Source organism: Corythoichthys intestinalis, chromosome 8, assembly GCF_030265065.1.
Source record: "Corythoichthys intestinalis isolate RoL2023-P3 chromosome 8, ASM3026506v1, whole genome shotgun sequence".
Taxonomy (NCBI): Eukaryota; Metazoa; Chordata; class Actinopteri; order Syngnathiformes; family Syngnathidae; genus Corythoichthys; species Corythoichthys intestinalis.
This window is the reverse complement of record NC_080402.1, coordinates 37,247,154-37,265,995: the sequence shown is the minus strand read 5'-3', so window position 1 is coordinate 37,265,995 and position 18,842 is coordinate 37,247,154. Positions and strand designations below refer to the sequence as shown.

At 38.9% G+C, this 18,842-nt stretch overlaps 1 protein-coding gene and 1 long non-coding RNA gene across 7 annotated transcripts in view; both read right to left on the bottom strand.

Moving 5' to 3' along the window:
• Positions 1-912: 912 nt before the first annotated feature.
• On the bottom strand, positions 913-4,127 carry LOC130919901 (uncharacterized). 4 transcript variants are annotated; one of them, XR_009064030.1, is made up of 9 exons: positions 3,508-4,127; positions 3,334-3,432; positions 3,162-3,267; positions 1,877-1,937; positions 1,754-1,804; positions 1,485-1,553; positions 1,262-1,370; positions 1,108-1,178; positions 913-973 (listed from the first exon to the last, which is right to left on the bottom strand). It is a non-coding gene; the product is annotated as an uncharacterized LOC130919901 (long non-coding RNA). The 4 variants fall into 4 exon arrangements; XR_009064027.1 differs by having other exon boundaries at positions 3,956-4,127; XR_009064029.1 differs by having other exon boundaries at positions 1,262-1,364; positions 3,956-4,127.
• A 2,925-nt stretch (positions 4,128-7,052) lies between these two features.
• Positions 7,053-18,842, bottom strand: part of elf2b (E74-like factor 2b (ets domain transcription factor)) — a 37,578-nt gene continuing 25,788 nt past the window's right edge. For all 3 annotated transcript variants that reach the window (XM_057843638.1, XM_057843639.1, XM_057843640.1), the window contains 7 exons: positions 16,785-16,898; positions 16,409-16,606; positions 16,228-16,311; positions 15,946-16,141; positions 15,483-15,854; positions 14,237-14,405; positions 7,053-9,855 (listed from right to left, as the gene is read on the bottom strand). In XM_057843638.1, coding sequence (XP_057699621.1) covers positions 9,295-9,855; positions 14,237-14,405; positions 15,483-15,854; positions 15,946-16,141; positions 16,228-16,311; positions 16,409-16,606; positions 16,785-16,898 — 1,694 coding nt within the window. In that variant the 3' untranslated portion in view covers positions 7,053-9,294. The remainder of the gene's footprint in view (positions 9,856-14,236; positions 14,406-15,482; positions 15,855-15,945; positions 16,142-16,227; positions 16,312-16,408; positions 16,607-16,784; positions 16,899-18,842) is intronic.

Here is an 18,842-nt window from a genome sequence, read left to right as displayed (position 1 = left end):
AGCATCACTCATTATTATTTAAATAATAATTTATTTACATGCTCCTTAAATTGATTTGGTGTAATCGGGAGATTAACTCTTTAAGCGCGGTCAGTTTGTTAAAGCCTGCTGATTTTACCAAAATGAAAAACACGGTTACAGTACATCAAAATTAAAATACACACTACTGCAATAAAGGTTTAATTAGTGACTGAAAGATCGCCTGTGACCTATCACAGTGTGTACTTTAGTTTGTCAATTGTAAAATATACTCCAATTGAGAATTATTACAAAATTGCTGTCATCCTTACATTTTTATGAACGGACACATTAATATAGCTTCATTACAATTTAATGTATCAAAAACGTAATATTCTCTCAATGTTGCAACCAAACCAATTTTGTCTTTCATTTTGCTACTTAAATTCATTCATGTGGGTGAAGATCCTAACTAATTCAGAAACTATATTAAACTTTCTGCTCCAGGAAAGGCACCTTTATTTCAAACAGAAATGACAAAAGTTGTCATGTGTTAGTTGTTTTTTTCTTTTATCCCAGACAATAGTTGTAGGTTGTTTTAATTACCTGACATTTTTTCGGCAAGCACTCCCGCCTTCATCACAGGTAATTAAAACTACCTACAACTAACATCTGGGATAAAAGAAAAAAAACAACTAATTTATAAGTGTAGAAAAATGAACTCAATACAACCAGTTCTGATGTGGTAAACTTTATTTTTTTAGTTTTATTATTTTTTATTATTATTGAGAGAATAGATATTTTCTTTAGTCAACAATCTCCTCAAAAAAGGTAAATCCATCTTCCAGATGGTTGAAACAGAACTTGAATGGCTCCAAGACATTGTAGTTCGTGCTCATCCTCTTCCATCTGCAGGATGCTTGGGAACTCCTACTGCATTGACCCCCCCCCCCCCCCCCCCCCCCCAGCCCTGTCCGAGGCTTTTGTGCTGTCTTGCACAATCCTTTTACCAAAACTGTTCATTGGAAAAGAGAAAGAAAAGAGCTATTTGAATATTACATAAGTAAAATAAAAATGATGCTTTGTTAATTTTATACTTGATTTTTCTTTTCAGGCATTGCATTAAACTAGGTATATAAACAATCTTACCATTTTTTTCCCGCCATATCTTTTTGGAGTGGGCCACCACTAACTTGAAGGAGCTGTGGTTGCACCTCTTCCTAAAAATAAATCAGTGAATAAAGGGGGGCATGTTCAAAAGTGCGTCAGAGTAATGGACACTAAAAAGTCTTTAAAAGCTGACCTCAGCAATTATATTCAAATTTCACTTCTGTAACTGATGGACTGGTGGCACTTCACCCTGCAGTAATGCTTTTGCCTCATCTGTCCAATGGGCAAACTCTTTCCTGTGGCTCACATAAGTTGAAAAAATACAAAAATAAGTATTCCACATTTTCCAACAAAGAATTAAGGTGCTGTGCACCTACTTTCCTATGAATGCCATATCAACAGTTTCAAAGACTTACCATGCACCCAAGTTTGAAATTGTCCGCTAGCAATATACACCACCACTTCCTCAGAGTTGGCATATCAGTCTAACAAAAATTAAAAACAAGTGTAAATAAAGAATAACGACAAGGATATTTTGTAGCCCAATTTGAATGATTCGGTGAACTTCATTTTACAATGGTTAAACTCAAAGAGAGCATCCAGAACAGTGCAAAGAGCATACTACAAATGGATAAATGAATACAAATATCACAGAGGACAAAATTGGACAGTTAAACTCACCTACCATCAACATGAAGATGCCACAGTCCTTCCCCTATGGCTGTCCCGGAAAACCCTAACGTAAGAATTTAACCGAGTCACTTCCTTCAAGTTTTGAATCAATGAATATACACACTTTTACAAATACCTCTATTTCACTTCCAATCCTCTCTTTCCATGTCCCCCTGTTGATTGACTGTCAACGTTTTCTGCAATTGAAAATATAGGTTCATATTAAATACAGTAGTTAAACAATTACAAACGTGTTTCCATGCATAAGAACACCAACCAGTCAGGTTTAAATGATTCATGCAAACAAAACCAGGGCGTAGGTTTGCATAGGGACGGTAGGGACATAACACGACCAACTTTTCAGGATGCTAAAGTTGTCCCCACCAACTTTTGAGCAACCTTACTTGCATTATATTCGTCCCTACCGATGTTGAGACCGGGCCAACGCCCTTGAAACAAAACATTCGCAATTTTATAGTGGCATTTTAGAAATTTGCTTCAAATGATTGGATGAATCATCTGGAGTGCAATTCTGCTTTAATTGAAGGGGCAACATAAAAGGATCGACTGGAACATACCTTCAAAACCAAACAAGGCCATTCTGGATCATCATGGAAACGCCATGCCAATATGAATGGATACTGAATTTCATTAGAGATAACAATAGTTCCCTGATCTCATGATTGGATCTGTTTTTCTTCCCACAAATAATTGGAATTTGGATCATTTAATTTGTTATGATTTGACTGTTCTTTGAAAATGAACCAATGCTCCAAGTTGTAGTTGTTACTAATCAGCCTTACAGGCAAATGCATGTGTGGGTCACATCCTATAGGCTTTCACCATGTTGCAACAACATAGGGGTCAGCCACAAATATGGTCCTTCCCTGAAAAATACATAATCTATACACACGGACATATGTTATATAAATACAAACGTACGCAGACACCTACATGAGCCCATACAAGCATTCTGTAGGCTACATAGTTAAAATACCCTACACACGCCAAAAAATACTTTTTTATACCTTTGAATGAGCTACTTGTTAGACAAGTTATAAATATGCATTTCATATCTGCAAAAAACAAACACAAAAAGTTACATTTTACTTAATTGTACAAGTGACATTATGTTCTTTAGAGAAACTAAATCCTCAAAATTCACAGTTGATTCCATTTCATTGTTCAGGCCAACGTTCCAAAAGTCAGCACGTGTCAATCAAACTTTCTTTTTTTAGACAATCAACACCATTTCTGGCCTCTTTATATTCAAGATTTGCATAAGCTAATGAGAATGTTGATTGGTTAAATAAACAAAGAGTAAATAATCAATTATGTCCAATTGTTAACTAATATAAGGAATAATAAGCCTATCCAGATTTCCACTGAGCACAACATTTGTCTCAGACATAAAAACATACCAGCGTTCCTGGGCAGGATGAGTTTGAACCGTCCATGAAGCTCGGCATGGTCTTATATTGTCACCATTGGTCCTGTCTGCCACGTGGGTTTTACTGTGTTCGATGTCTATCAAAAAAAAAAGTGTTAAGCACAGTCCAAAATCTAAAGTACATTACTACTTATGCTACTTACTTCCATTTGGATCTGTGTGACATCCCTGTATCTGCATGGGAAGACTACCATTTGGGGGTCGTGATTTAGTTTCTTCCCAATGGGGTGGTGATCTTGGAGCTAGTAAAAAAAAAAACAAAATAATGAAAAAATATATAGCTAAGCAGAGTAACAATATCAAGAAAAAATTACAACCTTGTCCTATTTGGATCATGTGACAACATTCAAACGACAAAGGACCAGACAAAACAAATGAAGGCAAAACAACAACACCATACAACAACAAAAACAGCGAGCTGCGAATTGCAGGCATGTACATAATGAAAAATAAGAGTGCAATATAATGAAAACTACACAAAGAAGACTGTTCATTGTGAAAAAAAAAATGTAAAAAGCATTACCAGCATTAGCCAATTCGCTGCTGAATTCATCAGTACGTATTAAACAATATAAGTAGAGCAAAGTCACATGCAGTTAGTAAAGGAATACATTATTTAAATTACATTAAGAATACTAGATATAAGTACGGTCTTTTCAACTCAGAATAAACACTTCATATTTTCACCGCAAGTGTTGTTTAACTATTTAACATTTTTAAACATGCATACGCTTTTAAAAACTTTTTTTCAGTGCGGCCACTTACCGTGTTTTCTTCGCGAGAGGTGAAATAACGTAACTTGTTTTCGTCGCAAGGGTTGACGACATTTCCGGTCTGAGGGGACTGAGAGCGGCGGTATTGCGTCATTTCCTGTCTGCGGGATGGGTACTGAGAAGAGCGGCGCAGGGTACTGAGAGAGGCGGGCTGCAGCCAGACTCCTCTCGATGAGGGGGGCGAACGATTCGTTGAACGATTTGTTTGAACGAATCTTTTTACTGAACGAACCGGAATGGATTCGTTTACTCAAGTGAACGACAGATCCCGTCACTAGCGTGCACTCTGAAAATGAGAGCGCCACTGCCACCCACTGAGTGGATGTGCAAGTACACTTTATTCCAGTACGGCAAAAAAAAAAAAAAAAAAAAGCATGTTCCCCGAGGTCACATGCGGCCCCCCTGGCATCGCTCTGCGCCCCCCCAGGGGGGCCGCGCCCCACTATTTGAGAAGTACTGCTGTATACTATTTTTCTGCCACTCACTGACTTTAAATTGGAACATTATAAATTGGGTACCTGTGTGAATGGCAGTTACGCAGTTCAACATTTCAAATGACTTTCGGATGTAAGGCCGATGCCCAAAGTAACTACAGGCATTTTTTTCAATTGAAGTTTGAAGGAAGCACAAAAAATGCTGAAAAGATGGAACTTTTTAAAGCATCCTATTGAAAATTGGTTAAAAAAAAAAAATCTATCGTTGATTCTACAGCAAAAGTAATTTGAACCCTTTTGTTGTTGTTTTAGACCAAGGCACAGTTGTAAATGCAGCTTGGGAAACTAGATTTATGCTGTTGTATCAGTTATGGAGAGTATCATTAGCACGAATGCTGGTGCCAACACAACTCTTAATTCTTATCAATAATTATTACTGCAATTTCTGGACAACAAGCCGCTACTTTCCCCCCTCATTTTTAAACCTGAGGCTGACAGTCCAGTGCGGCTTATTTGTTGATTTATTTGGGTTAATAGGTAACACTTTATTTGACAGCGGCGTCAGAAGACTGCCATAAGACCGTCATAATTGTGAGATGACACTATCATGGGCATTAATGAATGCTTATGATAGATGTCATTAAGTATCATCCGGCAAATTATGTCACTAACTTCATTTAAGTCTAGCTTGGATCATTTACAGCAGTCAAAAGTGAGATAATTTGTCGGATGACACACAACGCAATCTGTCATAAGCATTCATTAATGCTCATGGCAGTGTCATGTCATACGTATGATGGTCTTATGACAGTTTTATGGCACCACTGTCAAATAAAGTGTTACAGAATACCAGACTGAAACAAATGGATGAGCAACTGAAGAAATAATTACACAGAACATGAATTTTGATTGTAATTTACTAGAGATGTCCCGATCGATCGGGTCCGATCACGTCATTTTCAAAGTATCGGAATCGGCAAAAAAATATCGGACATGCCTTTTTTTTATATATATATACAGTGGGGAGAACAAGTATTTGATACACTCACAATGGGAAAACCCATTGGCAGTGTATCAAATATTTGTTCTCTCCACTGTATATATATATTTTAAATTAAATCGTTTTCTAATTGTATTTAATGTTACAGACATGTTACACTCATCCAGTCTTTAGTTTAGGCTTAAGGTAGGGTTATCAAGTTTATCGCAAAAACGGCGGTAATTATTTTTTTAAAATGCATCACGTTAAAATATTTAATGCAATTAATGCATGCGCTGCACGACCCACTCACGCATTGTCGCGCTCTGTAATGCCGCCGTTTTACCTATATGGAGAGCTAAGAGGCAGCGTAAAATGAGTAGAGTGAATTTTAGCAGCCTTTGGAACCTTTTTTTAATTGGCTAAAGCCTTACAATCCCTCTCCCTACGATTAGAAATATCGTGGGAAGCAATGTGGTGAAGCAAGGTAGTAATTGATCTTTTTCTTAACACCCTATGTTATTTCATAAAGCAGAGAAGATATATCAATTGGTAGCACTACGCAGTCATGGTTCCACTTCCCATCATGCATTTGGGCATGGCTACAGTATCATTTACTGAAAGCTCAACAAATACACGAGATGGCGATATTTAGTCACAATATACAAAGTCACAAGTCTTTCTATCCGTGGATCCCTCACACAGAAAGAATGTTAGTAATGTAAATGCCATCTTGAGGATTTATTTTCATAATAAACAAATACAGTACTTATGTACTGTATGTTGAATGTATATATTCGTCCGAGTTTCATTCATTTTTTTCTTAATGCATTGCCAAAATGTATATGATCGGGAAAAATTATCGGGAATGATTGGAATTGAATCGGGAGCAAAAAAAAAAAAAAAAAGCAATCGGATCTGGAAATATCGGGATCGGCAGATGCTCAAACTAAAACGATCGGGATCGGATCGGGAGCAGAAAAAACACGATCGGAACAACCCTATAATTTACATATGTAGCGCTGCAATGCATGCTAGGAGCCATGTTGGATGACAACATTGTTGACAGCAGAGATGGACTATATCCCCCAAGGCAGCAGTTTGTTTGTCATTCTTTTATTTCAGGCATGTGATGGCCAAATGAAGCTTCTTGAAACAATGAATGGGGGTTCATTTGGTCTTATGATGCCACTGTCAAATAACGTGTTCCCGGTTAATACCTGTTGGTGTATTATGGTGTAAATATCCCATAATACAGTGAAGACAGCTGCGGCTTATAGTCCGGTGCGGCTTATCTATGAACATATTTAGTTTTCGAGTCAAATTTGGTGTTTTGCGGCTTATGGTCAGGTGCGCCTCACCTCGGACTTCGGATTTAGGTATTAAGTTAGTCCGAAAATTACGGTAGTTAATATCTGTCTTTGCTATTGAATGATTGTACAATGTGCCTGTCACTTGTGACAGCACCCCATAATCTAAAACAATTTTTTACAAGAATTTTACAAAACTGTTTTTGTTCATATTTAAGCAATACAAAGTAGAGGTTTATACTCTGATAATTACAATAGTTGTTATAAACAAATATTACTTGTAATTCTGTCATTATGTAGGAAGAGATCTTCCCCAACCAAACTATTGAAGCAAGTTCTAAATAAAACACAAGCATGTTGCAATGCTTCAGTAAAATCTACTTTAATACACTTTGAAACAAGAGTACAACAAAATAGAATATACTTCAAATGTTGAATATACAAACAGTTCAGTCTGAAAACAAACTTCGGTATTTTCCCTCTTTTTAGATTTAAAAAAAAAAAAAAAAATGAAATGAAATGTAGGTGTAGGGCCAACCTGACTGGAAAATAATGACCTTTATAAGTGACCTGGGAATTGAAAAGTGACATCACATTCAGAATAACTAATACAACCGTTAGCAATTACAAAATAATTAGTTTATATACATATTCCTATGGAGATTTTTTTTCTGAAACATGGCAGTAGGAATAGAGTCACAGCCATTTATGAGTAAAATGTTTTTTTTTTTAAACTGTCAGGTTCATAGGTACGATCGCTCAGACTGAAAATAGAGATTCTTGATACAAAGCACTGGAGCGTTTGCTGATTTCAAGTCAACTGTTCACTGTTAATTTATTTCTATTCTATCAGCCAACTTTAAGACGAATCAAATTTAAAAGTACTTGATGACAAATGATTGCTTATTCGGCGTGAGTTCTAAAAACTGGATTAGTCCTTAAATTGAGAAATGGAACCAGTGCTTTTCAACTCCCAGCTATGCTACTTTCTTTGCAAATGTTAAGATTTTCTCATTTCTGTAATACTGTGCTTGGTACAAGTTATGAAAACACACAAAAAAACTAAGTTCAACTTATAGTTCCTATTGTACATGAAGGTCAATTTCCAAATTTAAAGGCTGCTCCGTTATGATTTATGGTGTAAACTTTTGTATATGGCGGAAAACACAGACAAGGCTAAAAAAGCAGTTTCTGCTTTTGCACCCCTCTTTAAAATAAACTATTTTAAGCCAAAAGAACTATTCTGTTTGTTGACAATATGTCTATATGCTGCTATAGCAGTTTCATGGCACATTAAGCTCTCAAACTATTTTTTTATTTGTCCGTTTCACACTGGAGACAGTTTACAGCCACCGAGCAACCGCCTGTTTCAGCCCAGCCATAAGGAGAATTATATTCATTATTTGAAATGTCTGTTATTCATTGCTTAGAATCGTTGATGTCTAATATTTACTTTGAAAAAAATTAATTTCATTCACTTGCAAATTTTAAACAAATTACATCACAATGAAAAAAATTGTGTCTGTAAATGAGTCACGGATATCTACCTCATAACTATCGCTTAATTGTATGTTTTTGTTGCAGTCGCATTTTCCCCGATATTTTAGATGGTAATCGATCCAAATAAAATTAGAGGGAAAAAAAAATTTAAAGGGTAAATATATGAAAATCTCAACCACTCCTTGATGTCGGCATCGCAACCCTCGTTATACCATGAATCACCCATAAAATCCCCTCAAAATCAAGCTACGTCTGTGCAGCTGTGTCTTGACACTCGGTGATTCATGCTAAATGGAGTTTTGGGATCGAAACAAGTACGTGATATCTCGTTAAAATCATGGCATCTTTAATTATGCTCTCTCATGCTCACACATACAGTTAGGGTTTCACTGTTAAAAATATATATATATATATGCGCTGTTCAAAACTTTTCTTCACCCAGAAAATTGAGATTTTAAGCGTTCCAATGTCGTTTCACACATGCATATGACAATTTTGAAATTTGGCCAAATTGAGGGTCTCAAAGCGAAACTTCAAAGTCACCTGAGTGTTTTCCGCCATATGAATAATTATACTCTTTTCGAGAGCCACGTAGCACCACACTCACTCGCAAATGCGCGCGCGCACACACACACGCATTTGATTTGCACAGTGACAAGTACAAATTGCTGGTTTAACAATTGCAGAAGAAACAAAAACCCGAATCAATCAGGCTTCATCTTATTGCAGTGCCAGTCTTCTTTTTTTAAAATGAGATAAAATGGGATTCATGTTCAAATTGCCTGTAGTGTTTCCCTTTTCCTTGCTGTATTTTTTTTCCTATCAAGACTTGGTGATGGTGACGATAGCCAAAGTGATCTGGATTGGTCCCTTTCAAGTTTGATTGCGTCTATGTGTTCCTATTTGCATGGTGGCCTCCGAGCGAGAGTTTCAATTTACAGGCTTGGCTGAGAAACTCTTCTAACAGCAGTACTGGAAGAATATTTCCCTCACTCATGATAAAAACATACAATAGGCCTTCGAGAGCTTTCAAACTGCTGCTTGTTATCACAAGAGTAATAAAAATGAATTTGTGTCCAAAGCAACTAACTTGAGCGGACGAAAGACCTCAACACTCGGGCTCTTCAATTTTTACTGCCGCAGGGGTCTCCAGTTTGGTTTGCACGTCGGGATCAGCCGCGTCCGACGAGACGCTTTTGGTGTTCTCTTCATTCTGCGGGATGGCCACTTGCGCAGGTTGGACTTGGACCCCCTTGAGCTCGTCCCCTCCCACTACCACCTCAGCGCCGTTAAAAATCCCGCCAATTACCCGTGGCTGCGCCGTCACGGCCTCATCGGCCGCCGACACAGTGACTCCACCGCCGCTTCCCGACTGCGACACCATCAGAGTCTGTTGTTGCGCCTGTGCAGCCACGGACAGTCTCATGACCTGCGCTCCTGACGCCACGCTAACTGGCGCCAGTGCCTGGACTGTCAAGGGGCTTCCTAGGAGGCTGATGCCGGCCGTTGGCACACCCGCGCCGGGCTTGGCCGCGCCTGTGGGCGTCTGTAGTTGGCACTGAGCTAACTGATGAGCTGGGATTGTGATAATTTTGGCCAACTGGACCGTGATCTTCTCTCCATTTTCTGCTGTGGCAGGGACCATGGTGGGGATGGTCTGGATCACAACCTAGGAGGGATTTAAAAAACATTAAAAAAGTTTACTTTTAAGTAGGGCTGTCAAATTTATTGCGTTAACGGGCGGTAATTAATTTTTTTTTTTTAATTACTCGCATTAAAATAGTTGACGCATTTAACGCAAGTACGGAATGACGTTCATGCGTTGCCTCAAACAGTTTACAATGACGCCATTTCAGCACAGTGAGAGCGAAAAGGCAGAGAAATGCGAGTGGACCTTTTGTTGGGTTAAGCTTTGGCAGCCACTACTAACAGTCATGGTTGCCCAAGAAAAACAATCTTTTTCTTAACACTCTTAATTGAACACAACGCAGAACATACTGTTCACCATTTGCAGCCACTACTGACAGTCATAGTTGCCCAACTTCCGATCATGGATTTGGGCGGAGGAGACGATCTTTTTCTTAACACGCCTAATTGAACAACGCAGAACATACTGTATACCATTTGCAGCCACCACTGACTGTCATGACTGCCCAACTTCCCATCATGCATTATGGCAGAGTAGGACACGTTTTTCTTAACATGCCTAATTGTACACAACTCAGCACATAATGTATACCATTTGCAGCCACCACTGGCAGTCATGGTTGCCCAACTTCCCATCATGTATATGGGCGGAACAGTTAAGTCGCTACAGTATCATTTACTGAAAGCATCACAAATATTTCTAGCTCTCAAAATATATAAAATTACTATAACTTGTACTCAAATTGATCTTTTAAGAACTACAAGTCTTTCTATCCGTGGATCCCTTTAACAGAAAGCATGTTAATAATGTTAATGGCATCTTGTGGATTGATTCTTATAATAAACAAATACAGTACTTATGTACAGTATGGAGCTGAAACTCGAGTTTAAAAACTGATACGAGTAATTTTATTCACCTCGAGTAATCGTTTATTTTGACAGCTCTAAGCATCACGTTTTGCTCGGACTACTTTTACTGCGGGACAACGCGCTGATGTCACGTGCGTAGAGGAAGAAGCAAAAAAGAGAAAAAAAACTTACTGCAGCGACAGCCGCTACAAACGACGCCGACGTTGCTAATTAAAAGCCTGCACGATGCTACGTTGGTGGCAGGTAGCCTCTGATGAGTCTCATAGAGATCACATGTATGTTGAACTAGATGCGCAATGACAGACTCGGCCACGTCTGGGCAGCGTTAGTAAACAGTCGCCATCTTAAAGCAGTAGAGCGCTAAGTGCTAATAAAGAGCGCTAAGCGCTAATAAATAAGATTAACGTAACTGTCACTAGCTCAAGTAACGTTAGCCCTGCGGAGGGCTAGGTTTCTATTAATTATGACCACTTTCAATGCGTGGCTAACGTGTCTTACATACAGGCTTTAACATAACATAGCATTGTGGAGTGATGAGGGTGTAAAATAAAAACTCAATAATGATAACTATCAATTTTAGCTCAGTAGTCATTGCTGAATAAAACACCAAGTAGCACTGGTCCCTAATGTGCTCCAATACAGCCTGTATCATACATTTATTTTGAACACTGCAAAAACTCAAAATCCTATCAGGACTTACAGTTTAGACTTACTTAAAACTTAACTAGAACTTAAAAATGGCTTGACACAAATGGAAATTCAATTGAAACACGTGGGAAAAAATCGTAACTTTTAAGTGATGTGTGTTATCAAGCGTAAGGGCATTTTTAGGTATATATATATATATTCTTTTTTAATAAGATCTAAAGGTTTTTTGAGTGAAAGCAGTGAATTAGTCTTTTTTTATTCTAGTTACATCTGAGATGCAATTGTTGGCTGTTTTCAACAATATACATCGAAAATAAAGACATTGATTGACTGAAAATGGTTCAAGATTAGATGAAATGTCTTGTTTTCTCATGTATATTTATAATTGCTCTTCACCTAAAAATACATTTGTTTTATCCGATTACTCGATTAATCGATACAATTTTTAGTCGATTACTCGATTACTAAAATATTCTATAGCTGCAGCCCTAGTACAGTATGTTGAATGTTTATGTTTGTCTTGTGTCTTATCTGTCCATTCCAACAATAATTTACAGGAACAATATGGCGTATTTTAGAGATGGTTTGAATTTCGATTAGTTACGATTAATTTTAAAGCTGTAATTAACTATTAAAAATTTTAACCGTTTGACAGCCCTACTTTAAAGGACATATTGCAAAAAAAAAAAAAAAAAAAAAAAAGACTTAAATAAGTACCTCAAGAGCATTTGCTATAGACCCTACTCACCTACGTCACAAAATGGGCGTGTCGCTGTTTCCGGCCGCCATATTGTACCTCTTTTTCAGACCTATTCCCATTGTTTTCTATTAGTCGAGCAAGTTATAGAGCAATTCATGGAAGCCCCGGTGTTATCTGACGCTGTAAACTCATTGGATCCGTTGCATAAAAGGCGTTACGTGGAAAAGCTTCAGTTTATCCATTCGCCAGATCCGTATTTGATGCCTAAATCGATGTTTTTCGACCCGCTGGCTTCGCCTGACATCTGATACCCACACAAAATCAGCCTATTCTCACGAAAGTTTGAAAAACTTTAAGAGCTTGGAGGCTTATAAATGCTACGTTGCTGGTTAGGTGAAACACGTCCTCGTACACGAAAATTCGGCAGGAATCTTGTGCTCGGAAGGTGAGTTACGAAATTTTCAATTGAAAATCTTTTGTTCTTGCTAACATCCACTGTCAAGTCTAATGTATTTCATGTCTTTTGTCAATGGAGCTAGGGCTTTTAATGTTTATATGGTTTAGCGATAGCACTAACTACATACATACGTGTATGTTGTTGGCGATTAGCCTAGCAATGATCTTAATTGTGGTTGTCAGCCCGAAACCCTCTAAATATATATTAAATGCATCTTACCAGATATAAAATGACTACTACATAATCTGTGGTAGTCGTTTGGAGCCCAGTTGTCTCGTCGAATTGCAGCAGTCAATCGCGGCCTCCTCTTCGTGTCTCTCGGAATACGGTAAAAATTCAAGTCTCTCCGTCTATCTTCTCTGTTTTTGCAACCGACCGCCACACACGACTTCACCATTTTGAGTATTAATGTTGACGAGCAGTAAAACGTGCAATAATAGGAAGAATTTACGAAGCGCTAATGCATTTCTATGGCGAGTATGCGGACATCATGGCGCGGGGGCGTGGCTGTGACGTCACGTGAGTAGGGTCTATAGCTCTGCAATCACTACACAGTGCAGAGCCATAAAAACAAAAGGCTAAATTTTAATAACGTACAGTTGCCAACAGATGGCAGCAATGTACCGTCATTTTCGGACTATAGGCCGCTACTTTTTTCCCCTTGTTTTGAATCCTGCGGCTTATAGTCCAGTGCTGCTTATTTGGGTTAATTGTTAAAACTTTAATTGACAGCGTCATCATAAGACTGCCATAAGCCATCTGTCATAAGCATTCATTAATGCTCGTGGCAGTGTCATGTCATAATTATGATAGTCTTATGATAGTTTTATGGCAGTATTGTCATATAAAGTCTTACCAAATACCATAGCTAGCAATAATGAAACAACTGGAACAGTAACTGAAGAAATAATTAGCACAGAACATGAATTTTGATTGTGATTTAGATCTGTAGTGCTGCAATGCATGCTACGAGGCATGTTGAATGACATCAGTGTTGACAGCAGAGGTTGACCGTCTACCCCAAGGGAGGAGGGATGGCCAAATGAAGCTTCTTGAAGAAATGAAGCTTTGCCGCCGATTGGTTCAAAGCTTCACGGTGGTTAAATTGATCTTATGACAGTCTAATGATGCCGCTGTCAAATTAAGTTTTACCGGTTAATATCTTTTGGTGTAAATATCCCAAACTACAGTGAAGACAGCTGCGGCTTATAGTCCATTGCGGTATATCTATGAAAAAAAGCAATTTTCGTGTCATATCTGGTGGGAGACGGCCTATAGTCAGTTGCGCCAAATAGTCCGAAAATTACGGCATACCGGAGTCATGAAATGAGCCTGACTGAAGTGATGTGTTGAGTTCAAAAAGTCAAAGCGTGGAAACATTACTAAATTTAGTATTTACCTATCAAGAGCCATTCCTAAATGTTGTTTTGCCCGCTAAAGAGAATAAAACCTCTATTAATAGTTCAGATATTAATAATGTCATAAAAGCAAAAGGTCTCAGCATAAAAATCACAGGGGAAAACATCAGTTTTTGGCTCAAGCCGAAATAAATTAGCTTGTAAATAAGGCAGAATGGAAAAAATATACAATCGCATTTTTTCTGACCAATACTGCATATTCAATTTTCTTTACCTGAATACTATAACTGAACTTGATTACCACTAGGGGAAGCTCATGTTTGAGTTTGAGAACTACTGGCGTTAAATAAAAGTACGGATTTTAGCGCACCTTTTGTTGAGAGTTGCCTCCAGCAGAGCCGAGAGCCGAAGCACTGGACAAGAGGGTTGTATGTCCGGCCGCCCCCGTTCTTACTGCCGGCTGCTGCATCGCAACGGTTGAGATTTTCTGACCCAGTGATGTCATGACCACCGGCACCTGCATAGCGACTCGCACAGTCCTGGAAACAACAGGGTGAATTAATAGTAGAGCTGGGAATCTTTGGGCACCTAACGATTCGATTACGATTACGATTCAGAGGTTCCGATTCGATTATAAAACGATTATTGATGCACCCCCCCTACTTTTTTTTTTTTTTTTTTTTTAATTAAATGTTTTGTACATTAGTTCCAAAATTGTTCAAAAATCCTCTCAGGCTAAACCAAACTACTATTTCAGTATCAAGTTAACATATAGCAGTAAACAAATATACAAAAATAACAGTAAATAAAAAACTCCAGTACCCATTCTGTAACAGCAGCTTTAAACTACATTCAATTAATTTAATGTTGTGAGTCAACTGTTAAAGTTGTTAAAATTGTTCCCGTTATTCCATAATTTCCCTTTTGTCTACTTTCTTCATGTGAAAGTTTTAAAACTATTTTAAAGATAGATTCAAGTCAATATTTTACCGATTTAGGAGTATTTTAGATAAAAAGTTAATTAGGTTTGCTTGGAAGGTTCGCTACAACAACCTTGCAGGGAAGTGTACTGCTTTAAGATGGCGGCCGTTTACTAACGGCCGCATCTAGCTTTTTGTAGATGTGCTGCTCACGCTACCGAATCAATGGTGCATCTAGTCCTATATAAATGATATCTACCATTACATTATGTGGATGACGTACTTTGTAGCAGTTTTTCGGCAGCAGTCAGGTATGTTGTTGTGTTTTTTTTATCTCGTGGCATGAGTTGAGCTAGAGCCGTGAGTTGAGCATTGGCATTACCCGAGGGGCCGGGTAATGAGAAGCCTGATGTTTAGCTACTCTCGCTGCGTTCTTCCTCGTTGCGCCCCGAAGACCGCGCGGCACGCTGAGTGTGTTGTACTTCCGCTTTACTTGGCATATTTCAATAATCGGAATTTGGATGTTTGTGAATCGTTCTCGAATCTTCCACGGCCGAATCGCGAATAATCTAGGAATCGGAAATTTTGCACACCTCTAATTAATAGGGAACTGAAATCTATAGTTCCATGACAAAATACTGTCTCTGATACAATATTGAACATTTACGGTGTTATTTGCTCAACTCTGGTTCTCACCTGGGCCCAGAAGCATTGGAAAGGACACCTGTCTGTTGATTCAGACCAGAGTCTGCCGAGTCGACGTTGGAAGCAACCACCGTCACACTGTTGTTGCCGGTGGCGACAGGTGATTGACACACATTGCCTCTGTTGCCGCCGCGCAGGATGTTGGGCTTTCTGGAGGGCATGGGGGAGCGCTTCAGCATGACGTCCGGCGGCTGCAGGATACGCTCGTAGGACGCTGTCGTCTTGGATTCCATCGGGTCTTGGGCAACGGACATGTCTGTCTTGTCGTCGTCGATTATCACAATGTTTTTGGGCATCTCTTTAAACTGGTAAACCAGACGCTGGCCTTCTACTTTGGCGAGGATGCCACGCTGGTAGTAATATCTAGAAAATGACAACATTTGACAGACATTTAAATCAAATCGAGGTGAAATGAGCACAGAACTGTACGTAGGCAGCAGGATAGCTTCCTTACCGGAGCGCCCGTCCCATGGTCTCATAGTTCATGTCTGGCTTGTTCTTGTGTTTGCCCCACAGCTTGGAGACAGCCTTGGAGTCCACAAGCTTGAAGATACCCTTCTCCCTCTGTGTCCACTTAATGTACCTCGGACAGGTGTTCTTATCCTGCAGGAGGTCCAACAGAAACTCCCATAAGTAGATGGTGCTTCCCCCTGAAAATTGAGCAAAATATTTATATGCGAGTTGATTTAATTTCTTTTCAAATGACTTTTCATCCACAGGATTCACATCACAATACCTTTGCCTTCTCTTGATTTCTTCCGCAAACCGATATCAACTGAGCCGTTAGTATAGGACTGATGTGTTTTTAGTTTCCGTCCAGCTAGAAGGAAGAATGAAGGAATATGAATTAATTTCCGCTACTTATTTTTGTGCACTTGCCATTTTTTTCCCCACCTAAGACAACAGATTTTATCTACCTTTTCTCTTCCTGGCGGGCTCATGGTCATGTTCCGCCTCCTGCTCCTCTATCAGACTGGCCATATCTTCATCATCATCGTCATCATCATCTTCGCAGCAGTCCTCCGTCGATATTTCGACCTCCGTCTCTGCAATATCCGGGCGCATGGCAGCATGGAGGAAGTCAGGTGTCGCTACACAAGGTGGGATGAAAGCTTCTACAAAGCAGAGGAGGCAATAAGTAAGATATCTGTGAGCGATGTTATCATGACTTGCATTTGTGACCGCATGCTTGAATTATTAAACTTGCTTCAACTCGGCAAAATGTATGTACTTATTTTCTATATTTACTTTGCTTTTTGAAAAAAGATCATGTTAAAAAAAATAGAATTTTACCTGGACTGCAGTCTTCTCTGACACTGGATGGTGAATCCATGTGAAGCAGAGCCTCTGCAGCCTCGATAGTTTTGTCAGAACAGTGTATACTGGTGCCATGGACAGACGCCTCAACTAGAAAACCAAAAACAGATAAAACACGTATAAATCAGGACAAAATTAGCATACTGAGTGCTGCTAAAAATATTGCGTTTGATGGTAGATTAGTGAATAGCACCCCCTAGAGATGGGTTTACGCTATGATTAGATAAAAGTGGTTGCTCTTGATACTCTTAATAACTTCAATTATATTGTCAGCGAAAAAAAAGAAACGCATAAAAAAATAAAGCAAACTTAATCTATGACTGTGAGGAAAGGTCTAACTGCAGGTAGAAAGCTTAGGTCCAATGACAATGATTAGTAACGCTTTAATTTAGGAGATTTTGTGCTCATATTTTAAATATCCATAAATAATTGTTTGCACCTTCAGTAATGTCTGATTAAATGATTATGTGGAATGAGAAACTGCAAATATAAAACAAAGGACAATGACATGAGAAAACACTATTGACGCTGTCCAACATATATCAACAACAAAATTGTCCCAAAATTTGGAAACTTCAGTAATTGTTTTATTACAGGAGTTAGGCCATGCTATTATTTTAAACACAATTGTTTAAAGAAATAACATTTGCTGTGAGCTCCTGAGAAGAAACCAAGAGCACCTGCTGTTGTCAATCACTGGTGGGAAACACGAGACTGTCACTGCCGGCTCTCCATGTTTGGCAATTGCACTGAGGCAAAAGGTGCAGCATAGGACTATCTTTAGATTGAGCACTCATTTTCCTAGCTGCAAAATAAAACTGGGCATGTCCAGTGTCCTAACCGCACAGAAAACATTTTAAGAACACAATTTTCAGAATAGCAGTTGTGAAACAGGTCAAAAAGGTCAGGTCATCTTTATTATTTTTTACGCCAATTTTTACAAAATAAAGGAAATATTTCACGCCATTTCATTACAGCGATCAAGATATTAGCATTTCACATTTAGAATAAATGGATTTATCCCAGAAGAGCGCCAGGAAGAGCGGGGTCTCTGACAAAAAGTAGTGCCCCTCAAACGACTTCCGTGTTTACAGTTCTAAACCTTTCCCTCCAGTTCTCTTCAAATAAGCCTACAAATCCAGCTGTCACTCAACTATATTAGATCCAACCATTGGATAAAGCCTCAGCCGTAGACCCGCCTATAAAAACGTCATATGACGTCTGTAATGACGGCCTCAATAACCGAGAACGCCATTTGCTTAGAGCCATGCCAATCAAAATACAAGCACTGCCTCCTTTCAGAAACGCTTCCGCCATCAAAAAAGGACTTAAAACCTTGACAAATTCGATTAACGAGATGAGTTTGCACAGTGTTTTCATTAAAAAATAATTATTACATTTTCACACTCACAGAATAAAACCAACACGCTTCGTCGGTGCGGTCGAAAGCTTGAAGCCGCGCTTAACACCGAGTGAAGGGAGGAAAAGCGAGAGGGAGGCCGCCCCACGCTGCGACCACAGGCGACACAGCACGATAACGGAAACAATAGAAACACTACAAACTACACTAAAATAATAAAACCTGTCCTCGTTTGGGGAAAAAATTAAATGCTGATCAAACGACAAAATTTCAATCACTCTGGAACATAATTGTGCAAAAAAAAAAAAATCGATTATACATCACATTAATGCAACAAATGTACTCTTGAAAAGTCATATACGGTCAAAACGACAATATTATCGGGCCTCCGAGCTGCAAATGAAATATATACCGAAATGGAGTGAAATTGAACAATTAAAACTAAACCCACATGTCCTTCCACTCAGACAGCGTGGCAAAGACGTAGGGAAGACAACAGTTTTGCACTTCCTGGTTTTCCAGAGCCGCTCCGACACCCGTTATTCTCCAACCCACTGCGTCTGAAACCTACAGTCTTTCATGCAAAATAGTCATAGTGCAGACAAATTGCTTCAACGTGCAGAGCGGTGTGCTACGTGCGCGTGTTTGCCTCTAAACAGGCTTAAAGAACTCGC